The sequence below is a fragment of the Pseudochaenichthys georgianus genome, chromosome 15 (genome assembly GCF_902827115.2).
Source record: "Pseudochaenichthys georgianus chromosome 15, fPseGeo1.2, whole genome shotgun sequence".
Lineage (NCBI taxonomy): Eukaryota > Metazoa > Chordata > Actinopteri > Perciformes > Channichthyidae > Pseudochaenichthys > Pseudochaenichthys georgianus.
In genome coordinates, this window is record NC_047517.1 from 1,210,753 (window position 1) to 1,227,076 (window position 16,324).

The following is a 16,324-nucleotide window of genomic DNA, read 5'->3' on the forward strand; positions in this document are numbered from 1 at the left end:
GGGACGGTCCAGCCCGAGCTTCAGACTAGCTTTATCCAGCATTTCCCTCTCATAGTTTCTAGTGATCAGACGGTACACCTTCACCGCCTTAGACTGGCCAAAACGATGACACCGAGCTTGAGCCTGAAATAAAAAATTAAAAGAGGGGTCAAAAGAGCATCATGTGCAGCCGCTGTTCAACGTTTTTAAGCATTAAATGGGAAAATATACACTTAAAGAACCGAAGGAATAAACAGAAAGACTGTTGTTGTAGCCCTATTGAACTATCTTTAGGACGGACAGAGCAGATATATATATTGTACCTGCAGGTCATTTTCAGGGTTCCAGTCAGAGTGAAATATCACACAGGTGTCCGCAGCAGTGAGGTTCACAAGCTCTTGATCAGGTGTTTGATGTGAGCTGGCATGATCCTTTCTGCAGCGATAAATAAAGAAAACAAAGAAGACATTATTAATAATAGTAATGATGGTAACAACAATAATATTAGTATAACTATGTATATAGCACTTACACAATAATTGCCAAGTGATTTTCACAACAAAAATAAAGAACTAAACAATATCAACAATAAAAAAACTAATTATTATAGGAATGTTAAGATACAAATAAATGATAAACATTCTAAGAGGCCGACTACAAAAGGTAGACTCAATGGCTCTTGATGACATCAATGAGCAGTCCCAACACATGCTGCTGTATAAAAAGAAATAGGTCCAGATTTCTTCTATTTAGTGTTGGATGATTTGTTGTATTGATTGCTGCATGCTTTGCTGGAAGTTAATCTGGTGCACAACATTAGGAGATCTATGGATACATCTCTCAACACCCATATGAAACAGAACTGTAAGCAGATTTATTTTTCTTTATGGATATTTTACAAATCACTCCCCTTTCAAACTGTATTCTTGTTTATTAATAACAACTGTTATTTACTGTCAGATAGTATTTTATACCTGTTTACTTTATTCTCTTGTTTTTTTATAACTTTAATGATCATATAAAGATGTGCCTTTACCTCACTGGTTGTAGAAAAAGCTTCTTATATTCGTTAGCATAGCTAGCTAACCAGATGCTAATAACAACACAGTTATTGACGGTATGATCAGTATGACTGATGAACAGATCGCCACTGGGCTTTCAACTAAAGACACAGCCACGCCGAAACTGCGGTATGTGTACGGCTCCGTATGGGTACTGCAATTTCTGAAGTGCCGGAGCCGCGTTCTTGTGCTCTCCGTCAGAACTGCCAACATAACTTGATTTAATTGTATTTAAATTAATATTTCCAAATAAATAAATCCTTCGGATCTGCCTGTTCAGTTTCTGTTGGAATGTGAAGGGTTAAATAATAATTATTCCTTACATTTATTATAGCGCTTTTCCAGATGCTCAAAGCGCTTTACACATTACACATATCATACATGCAATGGTCATGTACTGTGGACAATACCCACAGGAGCAAATCCGGGTGAAGTGTCTTGCCCAAGGACACAACGGCCTGACGCAGTGGCGGCAGGAGCGGGTTTCGAACTGGAGTTCCCCAGCACCCCCCTTGATCTGATGATCAGATGCACAGATCACTGCGCCACCCGTCCCATAATAAATAAATGCCGTCTCTGCGAGTTATGTGAATACGGGAGAGCTTGTTGGTCCCTCTCTACATTCACAGAGGGCCCGCTATATAGTGTTAATTTCGTCAGCTATTTTTTTATTTAGTTTTAGTCTTAGTCCTGTGTTAAATTTTCTTTTTAGTTTTAGTCATATTTAGTCACCTTCATTCTGTTTTTATTTAGTCAAGTTTTAGTCGACTAAAAGTCTGAGCATTTTAGTCTTATTTTAGTCGACTAAAACAGTAAACATTTGAGTCAAGATTTAGTCGACTAAAAGTCTGAGCATTTTAGTCTTATTTTAGTCAAAGAAAACTAATTATTTTAGTCTACTTTTTGTCAATGAAAACTGTTGAGTCTTTTCTAGTCATCAGATTATATAGAACATTTCAGTCAAACTAGTCTAGCCATAACCAATAATTTGTCATTTTAGTATATATAAATAAATAAGATTATCTTGTCCTTATTTGATGAAAAACACAGGTTGAATGATTAAGAAGCTTTGCAGAGAGTATCTGGTCAGGTTTGTGGTGTTTTTACCTGTGTTTTGGCCACATTGCTTCCCTTCTGATAAAACAATGCATTCGCTTTTTTACTCCGCCTCATTGTAGCGAAAATGGGCCCAAATATCACATCGTTTCTTTCTCCCAAGCAGTGGTGGCTTTAGACTTTTTCGTTGTCAGTCATTTTGACGGACAGGATCGTAACATTTCCGTCATAATCCATTATTATCCGCCGAGTGCACAATTTATCACTCACTCGCGCTGGGGGTATTCGGTTAACGCGAGTGCGACCACTGCTCCCAAGCCCTGTTGTTGCCATTTTATTTTCTGTTAAATAAGGTTAGTTAGACCACGAGTAAGACCATGAGTTAGACCATGAGTAAGACCATGAGTTAGACCATGAGTTAGACCATGAGTTAGACCATGAGTTAGACCATGAGTAAGACCCGAGTCTTTCACGTTAACAATGTGCCGCTGCCCGTTGTAATTCAAATCTACCTCCGCGCGCTGTAGCCCTGTAGGTGCGGTCTTTGAGGTATGAGGTGAGGAGGGAAAGTGCAGAGCCTGAAACTCCAAGTTCTTGGAGAGTGCGAAGGAGGATCTGATGGTTCACCGTGTCGAATGCAGCAGACAGGTCCAACAGGATGAGGACAGAGGAGAGGGAGGCTGCTTTAGCAGTGTGCAGTTCCTCAGTGACAGCAATGAGAGCAGTTTCGGTGGAGTGACCTGCCTTGAAACCAGACTGGTGCGGATCCAGAAGGTTGTTCTGATGGAGATAGCAGGAGAGTTGTTTAAAGACGCGTTCAAGTGTTTTAGACAGGAACGGGAGGAGAGAGACAGGCCTGTAGTTTATAACATCAGACGGGTTGAGAGTGGGTTTCTTTAGGAGAGGGTTTACTCTTGCCTCCTTGAGACTGTTTGGAAAGTGACCAGAAGTTAGAGAAGTGTTGATGAAATGGGTGAGAAACGGTAGAATATCAGGAGCGATAGTCTGAAGGAGGTTTGAAGGGATAGGGTCCAGAGGACAGGTGGTAGGGCGGGCAGAGGTAATGAGGGTAAGAACCTCACTTGGAGAGAGAGGGGAAAAGGAGGTTAGTGTGCCGGTTGAAGGTGGCTCAGGTGATCCGGCGGTGAGTAGGGGTGAGTCAGAAAAAGAAGAGCGAATGTCGTAAACCTTTTTTTCAAAGTGGTTAACAAAGTCGCTTGACAGAGGGGAGGAGGGGGAAGGGGCTTTGGGAGGGTCCAAGAGGGTGGAGAAGATGGAAAATAGTTTTTTAGGATTGGAATAGGAAGATTGGATCTTATCTTGAAAGAAAGTGCTTTTTGCCTGAGAGATCGAAGCAGAGAAAGAGGAGAGGAGAGCCTGATAGGTTAGGAGGTCGTCACGGTGTTTGGATTTCCACCGTTTCCGCTCAGCTGCCCTAAGGACGGTTCTATTAGCACGCAGTGCGTCATTAAGCCAGGGAGCAGGAGGGGACTGGCGAGCCTGCCGAGATGTGAGAGGACAGAGAGAGTCCAGAGAGGATGAGAGAGTAGAGAGGAGAGTTTCTGCAGCAGAGTTTGGAGGCAGGAGTTGGAACGAGTCAGAGGAAGGGAGGGCTGAGAGCACCGAGGAGGCAAAGGTAGAGGGGGAGAGGGAACGGAGGTTACGGCGGACAAGTGCAGGATGCGAAGAGATTAGTTTGTTATGTTTGGAAAGGGGTAGAGAGAATGAAATGAAGAAGTGATCGGAGGTGTGGAGCGGGTTTACAGAGAGGTTAGAAGTAGAGCAGTGCCTTGAGAATATGAGATCAAGGACACTGCCAGCTTTATGAGTCGGTGGAGACGGAGATAGTGAGAAAGCAAAGGCGGTTAACAGAGATGTTAGTTCGTCTATCTTCCCCGTCTGGAGGTTGAAGTCTCCGAGAAGTACAGCGGGAGGGCCAGTTTCAGGGATGTGTGAGAGGAGATGATCTAATTCATCCAAGAAGTCCCCCAAGGCTCCTGGTGGACGGTAGAGAACAACAATGGTCAGTTGTATAGGATGGGTCACTGTGACGGCATGGAATTCAAAGGTGGAAGGAGTGAAGTTAGGTAGCTTGAAGAGGGAAAAGCTCCATTTGGGAGAGAGCAGGAGACCAGTGCCACCTCCTCTACCAGTGGGTCTGGGTGTATGGGAGAAGGAATATGCTGTGGAGAGAGCTGCTGGGGTGGATGTGTTGGATGGAGTAATCCAGGTCTCAGTGAGAGCAAGGAAATCCAGAGACTGCAGGGAGGCGTAGCCAGAGATGAAGTCAGCCTTAGGAACAGCTGACTGGCAGTTCCACAGGCCGCCTGAAACTAGGTGCTGGATCTCAGAGGAGCACGTGGGATAGACGAGAGCGGGCCGGTTATATCGATTAGGAGATACACGGGGCCAGTGATAATTGCGAGAAGACACATGAACAGGAATGGAGAAAATACACATGATTATAGCATGAGGGGCTAGAAAACGAAATAAAAGAAAAATAAGAATAAGACACCAGTGATACTTAGCTCAAATTAGAGTAGGATTTGCCTCCTCTTTGCCACCCTCGTGACTCCCGCAGGACTCCAATGTCTTTGTCGGTCTTACTCCCGCAGGACTCCAATGTCTTTGTCGGTCTTCGGCTGTCTGACGCTGACGCTGACGCTCAAGAAAGAGCTGCCTAAATGAACGCCTGATTGCTGAGTTCTCACAGCTAAGGTGCCACGCCCCTCTAGTTAGTCAACTCTCAACAGCTGATGGGCGACAACGCAGAGGGGTGCGTATTTAAATGCAGCCCAGGCACAAAGTGGAGGCAGTGAGACTTTCACGTGGTCAGATCTGAGATTTAAATTCTCTCAAAAGTGCCCTTTTAGCTACAACAACTACAGAACAATTATACAGAGTAGAATAACTGAAATAGAGAAGTCTAATTAAACAAGATTATTACTTACAGCGGTTTCTGCGTCCGAGGAGGTGTAGCCGCCAGGTCAAGGAGTACACTGAATTAACCAGTTTTTGAGACCGCTATTTAAATGCTTTGTCAGCTGAGAACTGGTTTCTCCAGCTGTTTCTACACGTCACGCACAATCAACGCAGAGGGGTGCGGATTTAAATGCAGCCCAGGCACAAAGTGGAGGCAGTGAGACTTTCACGTGGTCAGATCTGAGATTTAAATTCTCTCAAAAGTGCCCTTTTAGCTACAACAACTACAGAACAATTATACAGAGTAGAATAACTGAAATAGAGAAGTCTAATTAAACAAGATTATTACTTACAGCGGTTTCTGCGTCCAAGGAGGTGTAGCCGCCAGGTCAAGGAGTACACTGAATTAACCAGTGCATGATGATTTCGTTACAGTTATTGTTTACTGCCGTCGGTGCCGTCTCGTCATCGTCTCGTTTTCGTCATGGAAAAAAAGGTCGTTGACGAACATATTTCGTCATAGTTTTAGTCAACGAAATAAACACTACCGCTATAGTAACTCAATGAGAGAGTAATGTCAAATGACAGTACAATTGACCAATCATATCTTCCCTCTAAATGGGCGGGCTTTATTTTCGCAGACTTTATGACAAGTTCCGCCCGCTGTGAGGTCTATGCAAGTGGTGCAATGACGCGTCCTAAAACCCGGAAGTAAGCTTCGCTCAGATTCCCGGGATTCCCTCGACAGAAAGCAGTGGGATTTCTCCATAGGATTTTGGAAAATAGCTTGAAATAAGGTCTGTGGAAAACGAACCTGTTAGATAAATGCACGTTTTGTTCAGCCGGATAATATCCACATGTCTACCCTACTTTTATTATTTTCGAATCATAAATCTAATCGATAGATTTATGATCGATAGATTTATAATTAGCATAAGTTCGTTCATGATGGCTCACTTCAGTGATAGTGATGACATTGTTGCGAAATTATTAACCGAGTAATTTTCAAGATTGAGTTACAATGATAAACTGGAGTGGCAAAGGATCAGCTGCATGACCCGCAAGTGCTTCATCCAAAAGGACAGGAGGATGGACTTTGTGTTTCAGTGATTTGATCATCAAAGGTAGGCCTAAGTCATTTTCAATGTGGGCCGCCGTGCCGACTTAATTAATAATAATAATAATAATAATAATAATATATTGGATTTATATAGCGCTTTTATAGTACCCAAAGACGCTTAAAGACTTAATTCATTTGTAATTGTTACTTGGCTGTGGGAGCCCTGTCATGATAGGTGTTTATATAAATGATGTTGTTTTTGTGTGGTAGAGGGTCGCTGTCATTGATGCGTTTTGCACCCCGGGCCGCTGTTTTGATATTCCGCTGAAGTATACGCTGTGACGTAAGAGGGCCTAGGTATAAAAGTCACGGCTCGCCACTGACTCAAGGTATATGTTGGACCCAACTCATGTACAGTATGTTTTGCATCTCCTGAACAATGGTCTGTATAGTTGAGTAGAAACAAACTGTCCCTACAGTTTCAGGTAGATTAACAAAGAAAAGTTTGCAATGGAGCACAACACCCCTCTTTGTATTAAGCTAGCTGCCACAGAAAGTACAGCTTAACATGCTAACCTGGTAGAGTTAGCTAACGTTAGCTAACTTCATGTCCAACTAAAAACCTCTAACGTGCATTACATTGACGATTTTAAACACAACTTAACTCTCAACTTGTAAAATAACGTTAATTTAACATACCCTTAAATAACTACATCACGTTTTTCAGGGGCAACACAAACTGCAGAAAACGTTAGCTGCTAACTGTTGTTAGCTAAGACAGCTAGCTCGTAACAATAGCCTCCTAGCAAACTTAAGGTTACGTTAACATTAACTTAACGTTGTAAGAAAGCAAAACGAACCTTCGACAAATATTTTACTCTCAGACTGGGTGTAATTGTGTAGCGTTGCTTCCCTCCAGAAGGACTTTAAGCTGTTTCCCAGTAGAGAGAGAGCTGTCAGAGCGGTTGCTCTCAGAAGAGCAGCATTGGGCGGACCAGATAAGACCAGAGAAGAACCAGTTAAGCACCAGAAAAGCACAAGAATGGTTCTTGAACCGGTTTGGTTTATTGGCAGTTTGCAAACCACTTAAAGAGCCTGTGACAGCATCCCAACAACGGTTGTGCAATGAAATATTGGGCTACTAGTAATCTCGAACCGTCCGTTTAAAAAAGAAAAAGCGATACCGTTCCGTTAAATATCAATAATTTCGAACATCGCGGGGAAATTCCTTCGACTCATTTTGAAGTTTTGGGGGAAGCCGGAAGTGACGTCAATGCGGGAACGCTTCGAGAGCCAAACACGGACAAAGTGTGTTGTCATGCGTAGAAATGGTGAATTACTGAGATTAGGCACGTTAATAACGTTTTAATGAAGTTGACTACAGTATATTCATATTTGTCAGTGCTTTCATGTCAATTCGGCGACATAAACATAAATGATCGTGGTGAAGATGATGATTACATTAGGATTAAAAATCGGTAGTGAGAGCTACTGAATTTCCTCCAGTAGGATGTGATATAAAAACAAATCGATTATTTTGTAGTTGTAAACTCAAGTGGATGAAACTACATTTATTAGTGCTTTCATGTCAATTCGGCGAACATATGATACATTAAATGATCGTGAGGATGATGATTAAAAATTGTTTGTTTGAGCCGGTCTGCATTTCCTGATGAGAAAACAAACGGATTATTATTATTCCTACTCCGATCGGGATACTAGGTCCACCGTTTCCCCGCAGCGAGGCTCCCCCCGTTGACAGTTCATGTGGGCTGGGTGCAGTGGCGGACTGGCCATCGGGACGAATCCCGATGGGCCGGTACCGAAGTGGGCCGGTCGGATAAGTCACTAGTACATCCCCCATAGGCGGCGCGTGAGGCTCAGGTTTGGGAAGGCTAAATAACTTTTTTTACCTGATGCTGCCCGCCTCCGGCGTCTATAGAAAAGAGATCAACTCAGTGTGCGGAGTTTAAATCTCTCAAGTCATATTACAGGATAAAGGAAATACAGTTTAAACTGCCGTATGCAGAGAAGACGCCGACGTGTCGCACTTATCATTCATATTACATCATCAATCAGATCATCGATCATATAATATCATAATATATCATATATTTCCTTATCTGAGTCAGCTTCTCCAGCCTCATCTGGCCGTGCAACACTCACAGTGTCACAGACTGGATGCAGAAGTATTATTTAACACATTATGTTGACGAAACACTCGAGTCAAATGTAATTAAAGTCAGATCCACTCGTGTCTTAGACGTGAACGCGCTCTCAGCTGGAGAGAGAAACCCTGGCTTGATTTACCGAGTTGATAACCAGCGTCGTAGGACCGCTTAGCGAGATCTCGTTTGTTAGTTTGTTGTTAGTTTGTTTGTTACTCAAACATATCCAGGGTCTGCTGAACTGGCTTCGTAGTACAGGGCACAGGTGGCTAGCAGCGCTAATGTCAAAGACACAGACATTATACATTATATTTGTATTTTACCAGGATGCAGTGACACAAATATTTACATATTTACATTTACTATCTACAGCACCCGCCGCCCCTGACATCCCCCACTCCCCCCGTTGACAATTTACTAGCGGTACCGAAGTGGGCCGGTCGAGAGTCCCGGGATGATTTGTAGTCCCATTCCACCACTGGCTACATGACCGTATGATCGCCCATATTGACGCACCTCATTCCTAAACTTCTAACAGATACAACATAAACCGATCCTTCAGCCTCACATGAGCTCTCAGACACGTTCAACATTAAACTGTCATCGCTGTCTGAGCTTGCTGCTGTGTGCGCCGTCGTGCGTTTACATCTGACTGTATATATATAAAGGTTTACATGCAGAAGCTGGGATCCTGAACGGTGCAGCTGGAGCGCTGTGCCCGCAATGACGTCACCCATCATTTGGCGGGACTTGAAGAATCCCCGAGAAGATCCAGAAAATTGTCAACATTGAAGGATTAATGGTTATCAAAGTACAAATATCCAAAATCAGTTCAGTAACGGTTTTCAAGGGGACAATATGTACTCAAATTGATGGGTTTGGATGATGGGGGAAACTCGTGTCACAGGCTCTTTAAGAGTACTGAAGTGTGAAACAAAAGCTATTGAGTCAGTGTTGTGGTGCTGTTGCTTTGGTCTGCATCTGTGAGCTAACCACGCCCCGTTCATTTGCATATAAGGAATGGAAATGTTTCATCATAAAATACAAGTCACCTGAAATAAATAAATGCGTCATTATGAAATACAAGTCTCTTGAAATAAATAAATGTGTCATTATGAAATGGTGCTACTTGGCCGTCGGCTGAAGTTTTTGCGGTGTGTTCCAGTGCGAAACATGGCCAAGACGCAGGAGACGTGAGGCGACGCAACAGTCGGGTCCGTCGGGACATGTTCTTTGGTGTCAGATTGGTGTGTAGGGACCTTTACACGTTTGTTTCTGTCATTGTTAATAACTGCTGTCATGACTTTTCTGCTTCTTTTGTACATTTAGATACTCTGTGGTATATCCTATGAATGCAAACTGAACATCTTTGAATTGTAGTCAAAACCAGACAATGGAGAACATCATCATTAGTTTTTTTGGGAACATTTCGGATTTTTAAAGACTAAACCACTAATTACTTAATCCGGAAAATAAACAACAGATTATTGGACAATGAAAATAATTGTTAGTTGCAGCCCTAAATAATAAATTCTGAATAAGGGATACACTAAATAAAGAACATAATGTAATAAATAATATAACCCGAATATAATCTGAATCTCTACTGCAGCTGCCATGACACACCGTTTTTAAGACTCTAAATCAGCTGCTGTTACATCCCACTCTGTCTTTGTCCTAAACTAGCATGTTTAAACTTTAGTTGGCTAAGAGTCAAACCAATTAGCCCTGAAAGAGAGACTTTGAGGAGACTTTGTGTGTGTGTGTGTGTGTGTGTGTGTGTGTGTGTGTGTGTGTCAACCATGAATAATTGATATGCTGCCTATTATAATCATACAGACTTCTTACATCACCTTCTTCTACATCAGCAAGTTTGTGTTTACATGGGCTCCCAATTCCACTGTTTAATTAGGTCATATCACATGATCTCTATTTAAGTGATTACATACCAGGTGCAGTATGCCCTGAGTGTCCAGCAGAGGGAAGTATCCTCACATATACCATGACATGTGAAATATAGCCAAAGAGATAGTAACCTTATTAAGGTAGATCAGTCTCCTAAGATGACCATACTGGTATCAAACTATTCCTGAGATATAGCAGTTTCTTTAGAGAGAGATTTACAGATCTGAGACTAGATCGGGAGTCCTTTTCTTCAGTGATCTCCTCAGCACACCAGGGGGCAGGAGGAGCCAAACAAATGCATGCTCTGCTCCATCACCATAGCAAACAGTCAAGAATGGTGTGCTAATCGTGCTGACAGAAACAGATGGGGAAGGTTGGGATTGCACCTCATGGTTTGGTAAATATTTGAATAAAGAGTTTTTTAGCCGTGCTATAGTCTTTGTCTTATAATATTGCTCTTTCATAAAAACGTGGGACATACACAAGACAAATTCAGATCTGACAGGCTTCAATGAGCCACAACTGTTCTCACAGGCCACAATCCAATACATTTATATTTTAGTTATACAATCAGTGAAGTGCCCCTTTAAGATAGGATGGTGGCCATGTGTGACTTCACCTTTTTCCCATTGTTTTTCCCACTTCAAACCAGTGAACAGAGTATTGAGAGAACTGATAGTTAAATATTCTGCTGTACTTATACTCAAAGTGCTTTTCATTCTGCAAGTCATCATTCACACCTCATGCAGAGCAATGTGCCACTTGATGTGTTATTCATATAACACATCACGGCAGCCACGCCATCGGGAGCAACTTAAGCCAATTTCGATTGAAGCACTCCCTCGCAGCCACCGTTGTAATCGATATTTAAGAAACATGAGTACAACTACGTTTGAATTAATTCAGTTTTTAAAAAGTCTTTGTGTGTCCTGTGATCTGTGTCCTGTCCCTGCAGACTGTTCATCCTGGGCTCCTATGACAGAGAAACCTACGTCCACTGCACCCTGGAGCTGAGCAGCCACCAGTGGAAGGAGAAGACCCGCAGCTCCATCAAACAGGTGGGTTTCCTTCAACACCCCACTTTACTCTCTTTCCTCCATGTGTGTCTTCCCTTCTTAGGTTCCTGGGTAGCAGGGCCCAAGAACTTGACTTGGATTTTGAAAAGTTGTAGCATTGATTTACCAACAAATAAACTATACACACTCCATGTGTGGACAGAAGCATGCTTTGAAGCTTTCACCGTGATTTAAAAAAAGTAAATTATCATATTCAATATATTAATCACAAAAAGAACACAATATTTGATAACCAAATCAACATATATAATTCTTAGGTTTTTATTGAAGGATAGCACTGTTTGTTTTGTGTAGCAGTGTGTGTGTACAGTAGGTGTGGCACCTAAACTAGCCACTGAAATATCATCAAAAGTCAAACACAAACCCTGCCTCTACAGATATTGGACACCTTGTCTTATTGACACATTAATTCAACCTTATTCTCATCTTCCTTGCACTAATTAGATTGTCCCATTGTTGACATTTAAAGCACATGGAACATTTTCAGGCTCCTCCGGCAAACCTTTTCTAATTGCTGCAATTTAGAGATATTACAGTTATCACATCAGGCCTGTTTGGAAGTGACTAATGACCGCTTCACAGTGAAATGTCAGCCCTAATTGCTGGCTCGGGCTCTCGCCTGCCTAATGCTTCTATCCCCGCCACACACCTCGGAATGACATTTGGATTGCCTAAAGATTATTTGTATTGCGTTGAACAGTAATTGTTCTGCAGTTTGCTCTCATGTAATGAAAGTTGAACGCTTTTCCAGCAGGGGGCAGTGAAATATTGTGAGTTTATCTCATTACACATAACAAATATTTTCTCTCTTATTCCAAAACAACTGTTACATTTACAACATGGGTATTGAATTTGTCATTTTTATATTACTTGAGTTTACACAAACTGAATACATTCAAATTAGTTTAAGTATGACATTTTTGGGAAATATGGTCAGGTTCCAACTGAAATGAAAACTTGATGGATAATTCAACCTGCAGTCAATGTGACCTTTCTGCTGCTATTGTTGGACTAACTTAGTTTTATTGTTATGTTATGAGCAATACTGATAATATTCATGTTGAGTCTTGCTTTTTAGAGATGGAGTAGTCTGGTGATTTACTTGATTCCAAATCTATTATTCACACAAAGTTGAGATCTACCGTAAAACCCCGAATATTAAACAACATTAATTTAAGACCTATGGATGTATAACTTAATTCAAGCATAAACCTTCTCTCACATTACATTTGCTTCTCTTGTTATTTGGAAAAATAATTGTTAGTTAGTTTATAAGGATTATGCCTTTATTATGGTATAAGTATGATTTGATTCCAACTAGACATAGGATGTTCTGTTCCGAGTGTTAATCCCAGAGTATATGGGTACAACGTTAGATTTGTCTATTGTTTTAGGGAACCCTAGAGGTAGTGTTTTGCTGTACACATTGTAAAACGTAAAGAGTCAAATGTGTGATTTTGGGCTTTACAGATAAAATGATCTTGACTAGTCTGGCTTTTCAGTGTGTGTGGCTGAGTGGGGAGAACTGGTTAGAAGCGGTTGGTGGTGAACCGCTGTGGGCTTCAGCTTTAAGCTGCACGTCACAAGGCAAGAAGAGAGCCATACTGTAAGTGAGCAGAACAAGTGATGGATAACATGTAGAATGGGTGGTTATCCACTTCGATCAAGAATATAACCACATCAACTTCGTCAAGCTATATCGGCTAAAGTATGCTACCGGCAACACAGAAATAAGGGAAAACCGGAAATGACAACACGCTTACCGTACGATGTTGGTAGCCCTTAAGGTGCAGCCAGTAATCCAATAAGTAATCAATATGTAAATTGTTCCCCCCCAAACACTCAACCAATACAGCCACCAGAACAGCCCTTTCCAAGTGGACACACTTCAGAGCACTTGGTCCATTTTTTGTTAATACACACATAAAAATGCAGATTCACGTTGGCATTTGAGCCTGATTTATCAGACTTCTCCAGTGTGCATGTCCCCAGCAGGACTCTGTACTACGGATTAAAGGCTATACCATCCTGGAAAAGGTCAATTCCTCATCCTTCTCTCCACTTCCTTTCTCCCTGAAGATTGCCAGATATGAGTTCCTCTCTTCTCTTGTAAAAATAGCTGCATGTCTTGTGTATGTTGATGCTTTTCATGCCATTTAAATATGTTCTCATTTAAACCAGTGTGAGCCACTTGCTCCTGCTTTTCACTAGACCATGCGTCTGTCTTCCCAACGGGAGTCATCAGGATCAGGGTCCTTGGAGAGTGTTCAGCAGGTTCATCAGTGCTTGTGTAAACCTTCTACCTCCCAGCCTAGAATCACGTCTAGTTTCTCATTGTACACACAGTCACATAATAGAAGTCACATAACCAGTTAGAATAGGCCTGAGAAACACAGGCTGGTTTTTAATGAGCCTTTCTGAGGCTTTCTGTTTGCTCAGTGTTTCAATTGCCAAATGAAATGTCATGATTTATTTGAATAGTTCAATGTACAGTCAGCATTGTGCTCATTCCCCTCATTTAAATGTATGTCGTGTCCTCAGCTGCCGAAGACAACATCTGGCATCCTTTTCTATCCATTGGTTATACTTAAACGTTTAAAAAAACGTAAACTTAATAAAAAATGGTGGGACAATATGAACTTATTGCAATTAAATTGTAATGGCCTAAATGTTGGCAGCCAGTGTAAGTAAGAAGAAGTGTCCATGCAGAAGTTCCACAAAAACTGAAGCTGTTTACAAAGTTATTCTAATTGATGTTATTGTTTTCCATCATCTGAGCCAGTGATTGTATGTAGAATGGAGGTATCAAATTCTATTTTGAAATTTGAACATGCTCTATTTCTAAGAGGATTCAAATCTAAGAATTGCTATAAGCTTTTATTTCACCACACCGCTGTCAAGGTGACACCATGCTTATTTCTCTGGAAGGATTCTCTTAAAGAGCCTGTGACACGAGTTTCCCCCATCATCCAAACCCATCAATTTGAGTAAATATTGTCCCCTTGAAAACCGTTACTGAACTGATTTTGGATATTTGTACTTTGATAACCATTAATCCTTCAATGTTGACCATTTTCTGGATCTTCTCGCGGATTCTTCAAGTCCCGCCAAATGATGGGTGCCGTCATTGCGGGCACAGCGCTCCAGCTGCACCGTCCAGGATCCCAGCTTCTGCATGTAAACCTTTATATATATACAGTCAGATGTAAACGCACGACGGCGCACACAGCAGCAAGCTCAGACAGCGATGACAGGTTAATGTTGAACGTGTCTGAGAGCTCATATGAGGCTGAAGGATCGGTTTATGTTGTATCTGTTAGAAGTTTAGGAATGAGGTGCGTCAATATGGGCGATCATATGGTCATGTAGCCAGTGGTGGACTGGGACTAAAAATCATCCCGGGACTCTCGACCGGCCCACTTCGGTTCCGCTAGTAAATTGTCAACGGGGGGAGTGGGGGATGTCAGGGGCGGCGGGTGCTGTAGATAGTAAATGTAAATATGTAAATATGTGTGTCACTGCATCCTGGTAAAATACAAATATAATGTATAATGTCTGTGTCTTTGACCTTAGCGCTGCTAGCCACCTGTGCCCTGTGCTACGAAGCCAGTTCAACATACCCTGGATATGTTTGAGTAACAAACAAACAAACTAACAACAACAAACTAACAAACGAGATCTCGCTAAGCGGTCCTACGACGCTGGTTATCAACTCGGTAAATCAAGCCAGGGTTTCTCTCTCCAGCTGAGAGCGCGTTCACGTCTAAGACACGCGTGGATCTGACTTTAATTACATTTGTCTCGAGTGTTTCGTCAACATAATGTGTTGAATAATACTTCTGCATCCAGTCTGTGACACTGAGTGTTGCACGGCCAGATGAGGCTGGAGAAGCTGACTCAGATCAGGAAATATATGATATATTATGATATTATATGATCGATGATCTGATTGATGATGTAATATGAATGATAAGTGCGACACGTCGGCGTCTTCTCTGCATACGGCAGTTTAAACTGTATTTCCTTTATCCTGTAATATGACTTGAGAGATTTAAACTCCGCACACTGAGTTGATCTCTTTTCTATAGACGCCGGAGGCGGGCAGCGTCAGATAAAAAAAGTTATTTAGCCTTCTCAAACCTGAGCCTCACGCGCCGCCTATGGGGGATGTGCTAGTGACTTATCCGACCGGCCCACTTCGGTACCGGCCCATCGGGATTCGTCCCGATGGCCAGTCCGCCACTGCACCCAGCCCACGTAAACTGTCAACGGGGGGAGCCTCGCTGCGGGGAAACGGTGGACCTAGTGTCCCGATCGGAGTGGGAATAATAATAATAATCCGTGCATTTTATCCATTAATTTCCCCAACATTGTGGTAAAAAAACGACACGTTTAATCCATGTTGGTGTACTACAACTACAAAAAGCATCGGTTTGTTTTCTCATCAGGAAATGCAGACCGGCTCAAACAAACGATTTTTAATCATCATCCTCATGATCATTTAATGTATCATATGTTCGCCGAATTGACATGAAAGCACTAACAAATGTAGTTTCATCCACTTGAGTTTACAACTACAAAAATAATCGATTTGTTTTTATATCACATCCGACGGGAGGAAATTCAGTAGCTCTCACTCCCGATTTTTAATCCTAATGTAATCATCATCTTCACCACGATCATTTATGTTTATGTCGCCGAATTGACATGAAAGCACTGACACATATGAATATACTGTAGTCAACTTCATTAAAACGTTATTAACGTGCCTAATCTCAGTAATTCACCATTTCTACGCATGACAACACACTTTGTCCGTGTTTGGCTCTCGAAGCGTTCCCGCATTGACGTCACTTCCGGCTTCCCCCAAAACTTCAAAATGAGTCGAAGGAATTTCCCCGCGATGTTCGAAATTATTGATATTTAACGGAACGGTATCGCTTTTTCTTTTTTAAACTGACGGTTCGAGATGACTAGTAGCCCAATATTTCATTGCACAACAGTTGTTGGGATGCTGTCACAGGCTCTTTAAGTCATGTTTGTTGTTCTTAAAAATGTCTGCTGCCATCTATTGGTCGATCTTTCCTTCAGCCACTT

The 16,324-nt window shown here is 42.0% G+C and overlaps 1 protein-coding gene across 1 annotated transcript in view; it reads left to right on the plus strand.

Annotated features, from left to right (window-relative positions):
* Window positions 1-16,324, plus strand: part of pdzd8 (PDZ domain containing 8) — an 84,251-nt gene that overhangs the window by 39,298 nt on the left and 28,629 nt on the right. The window contains exon 3 of the mRNA XM_034100469.2: window positions 11,107-11,209. Within this exon, the coding sequence (XP_033956360.1) occupies window positions 11,107-11,209 (103 nt within the window). The remainder of the gene's footprint in view (window positions 1-11,106; window positions 11,210-16,324) is intronic.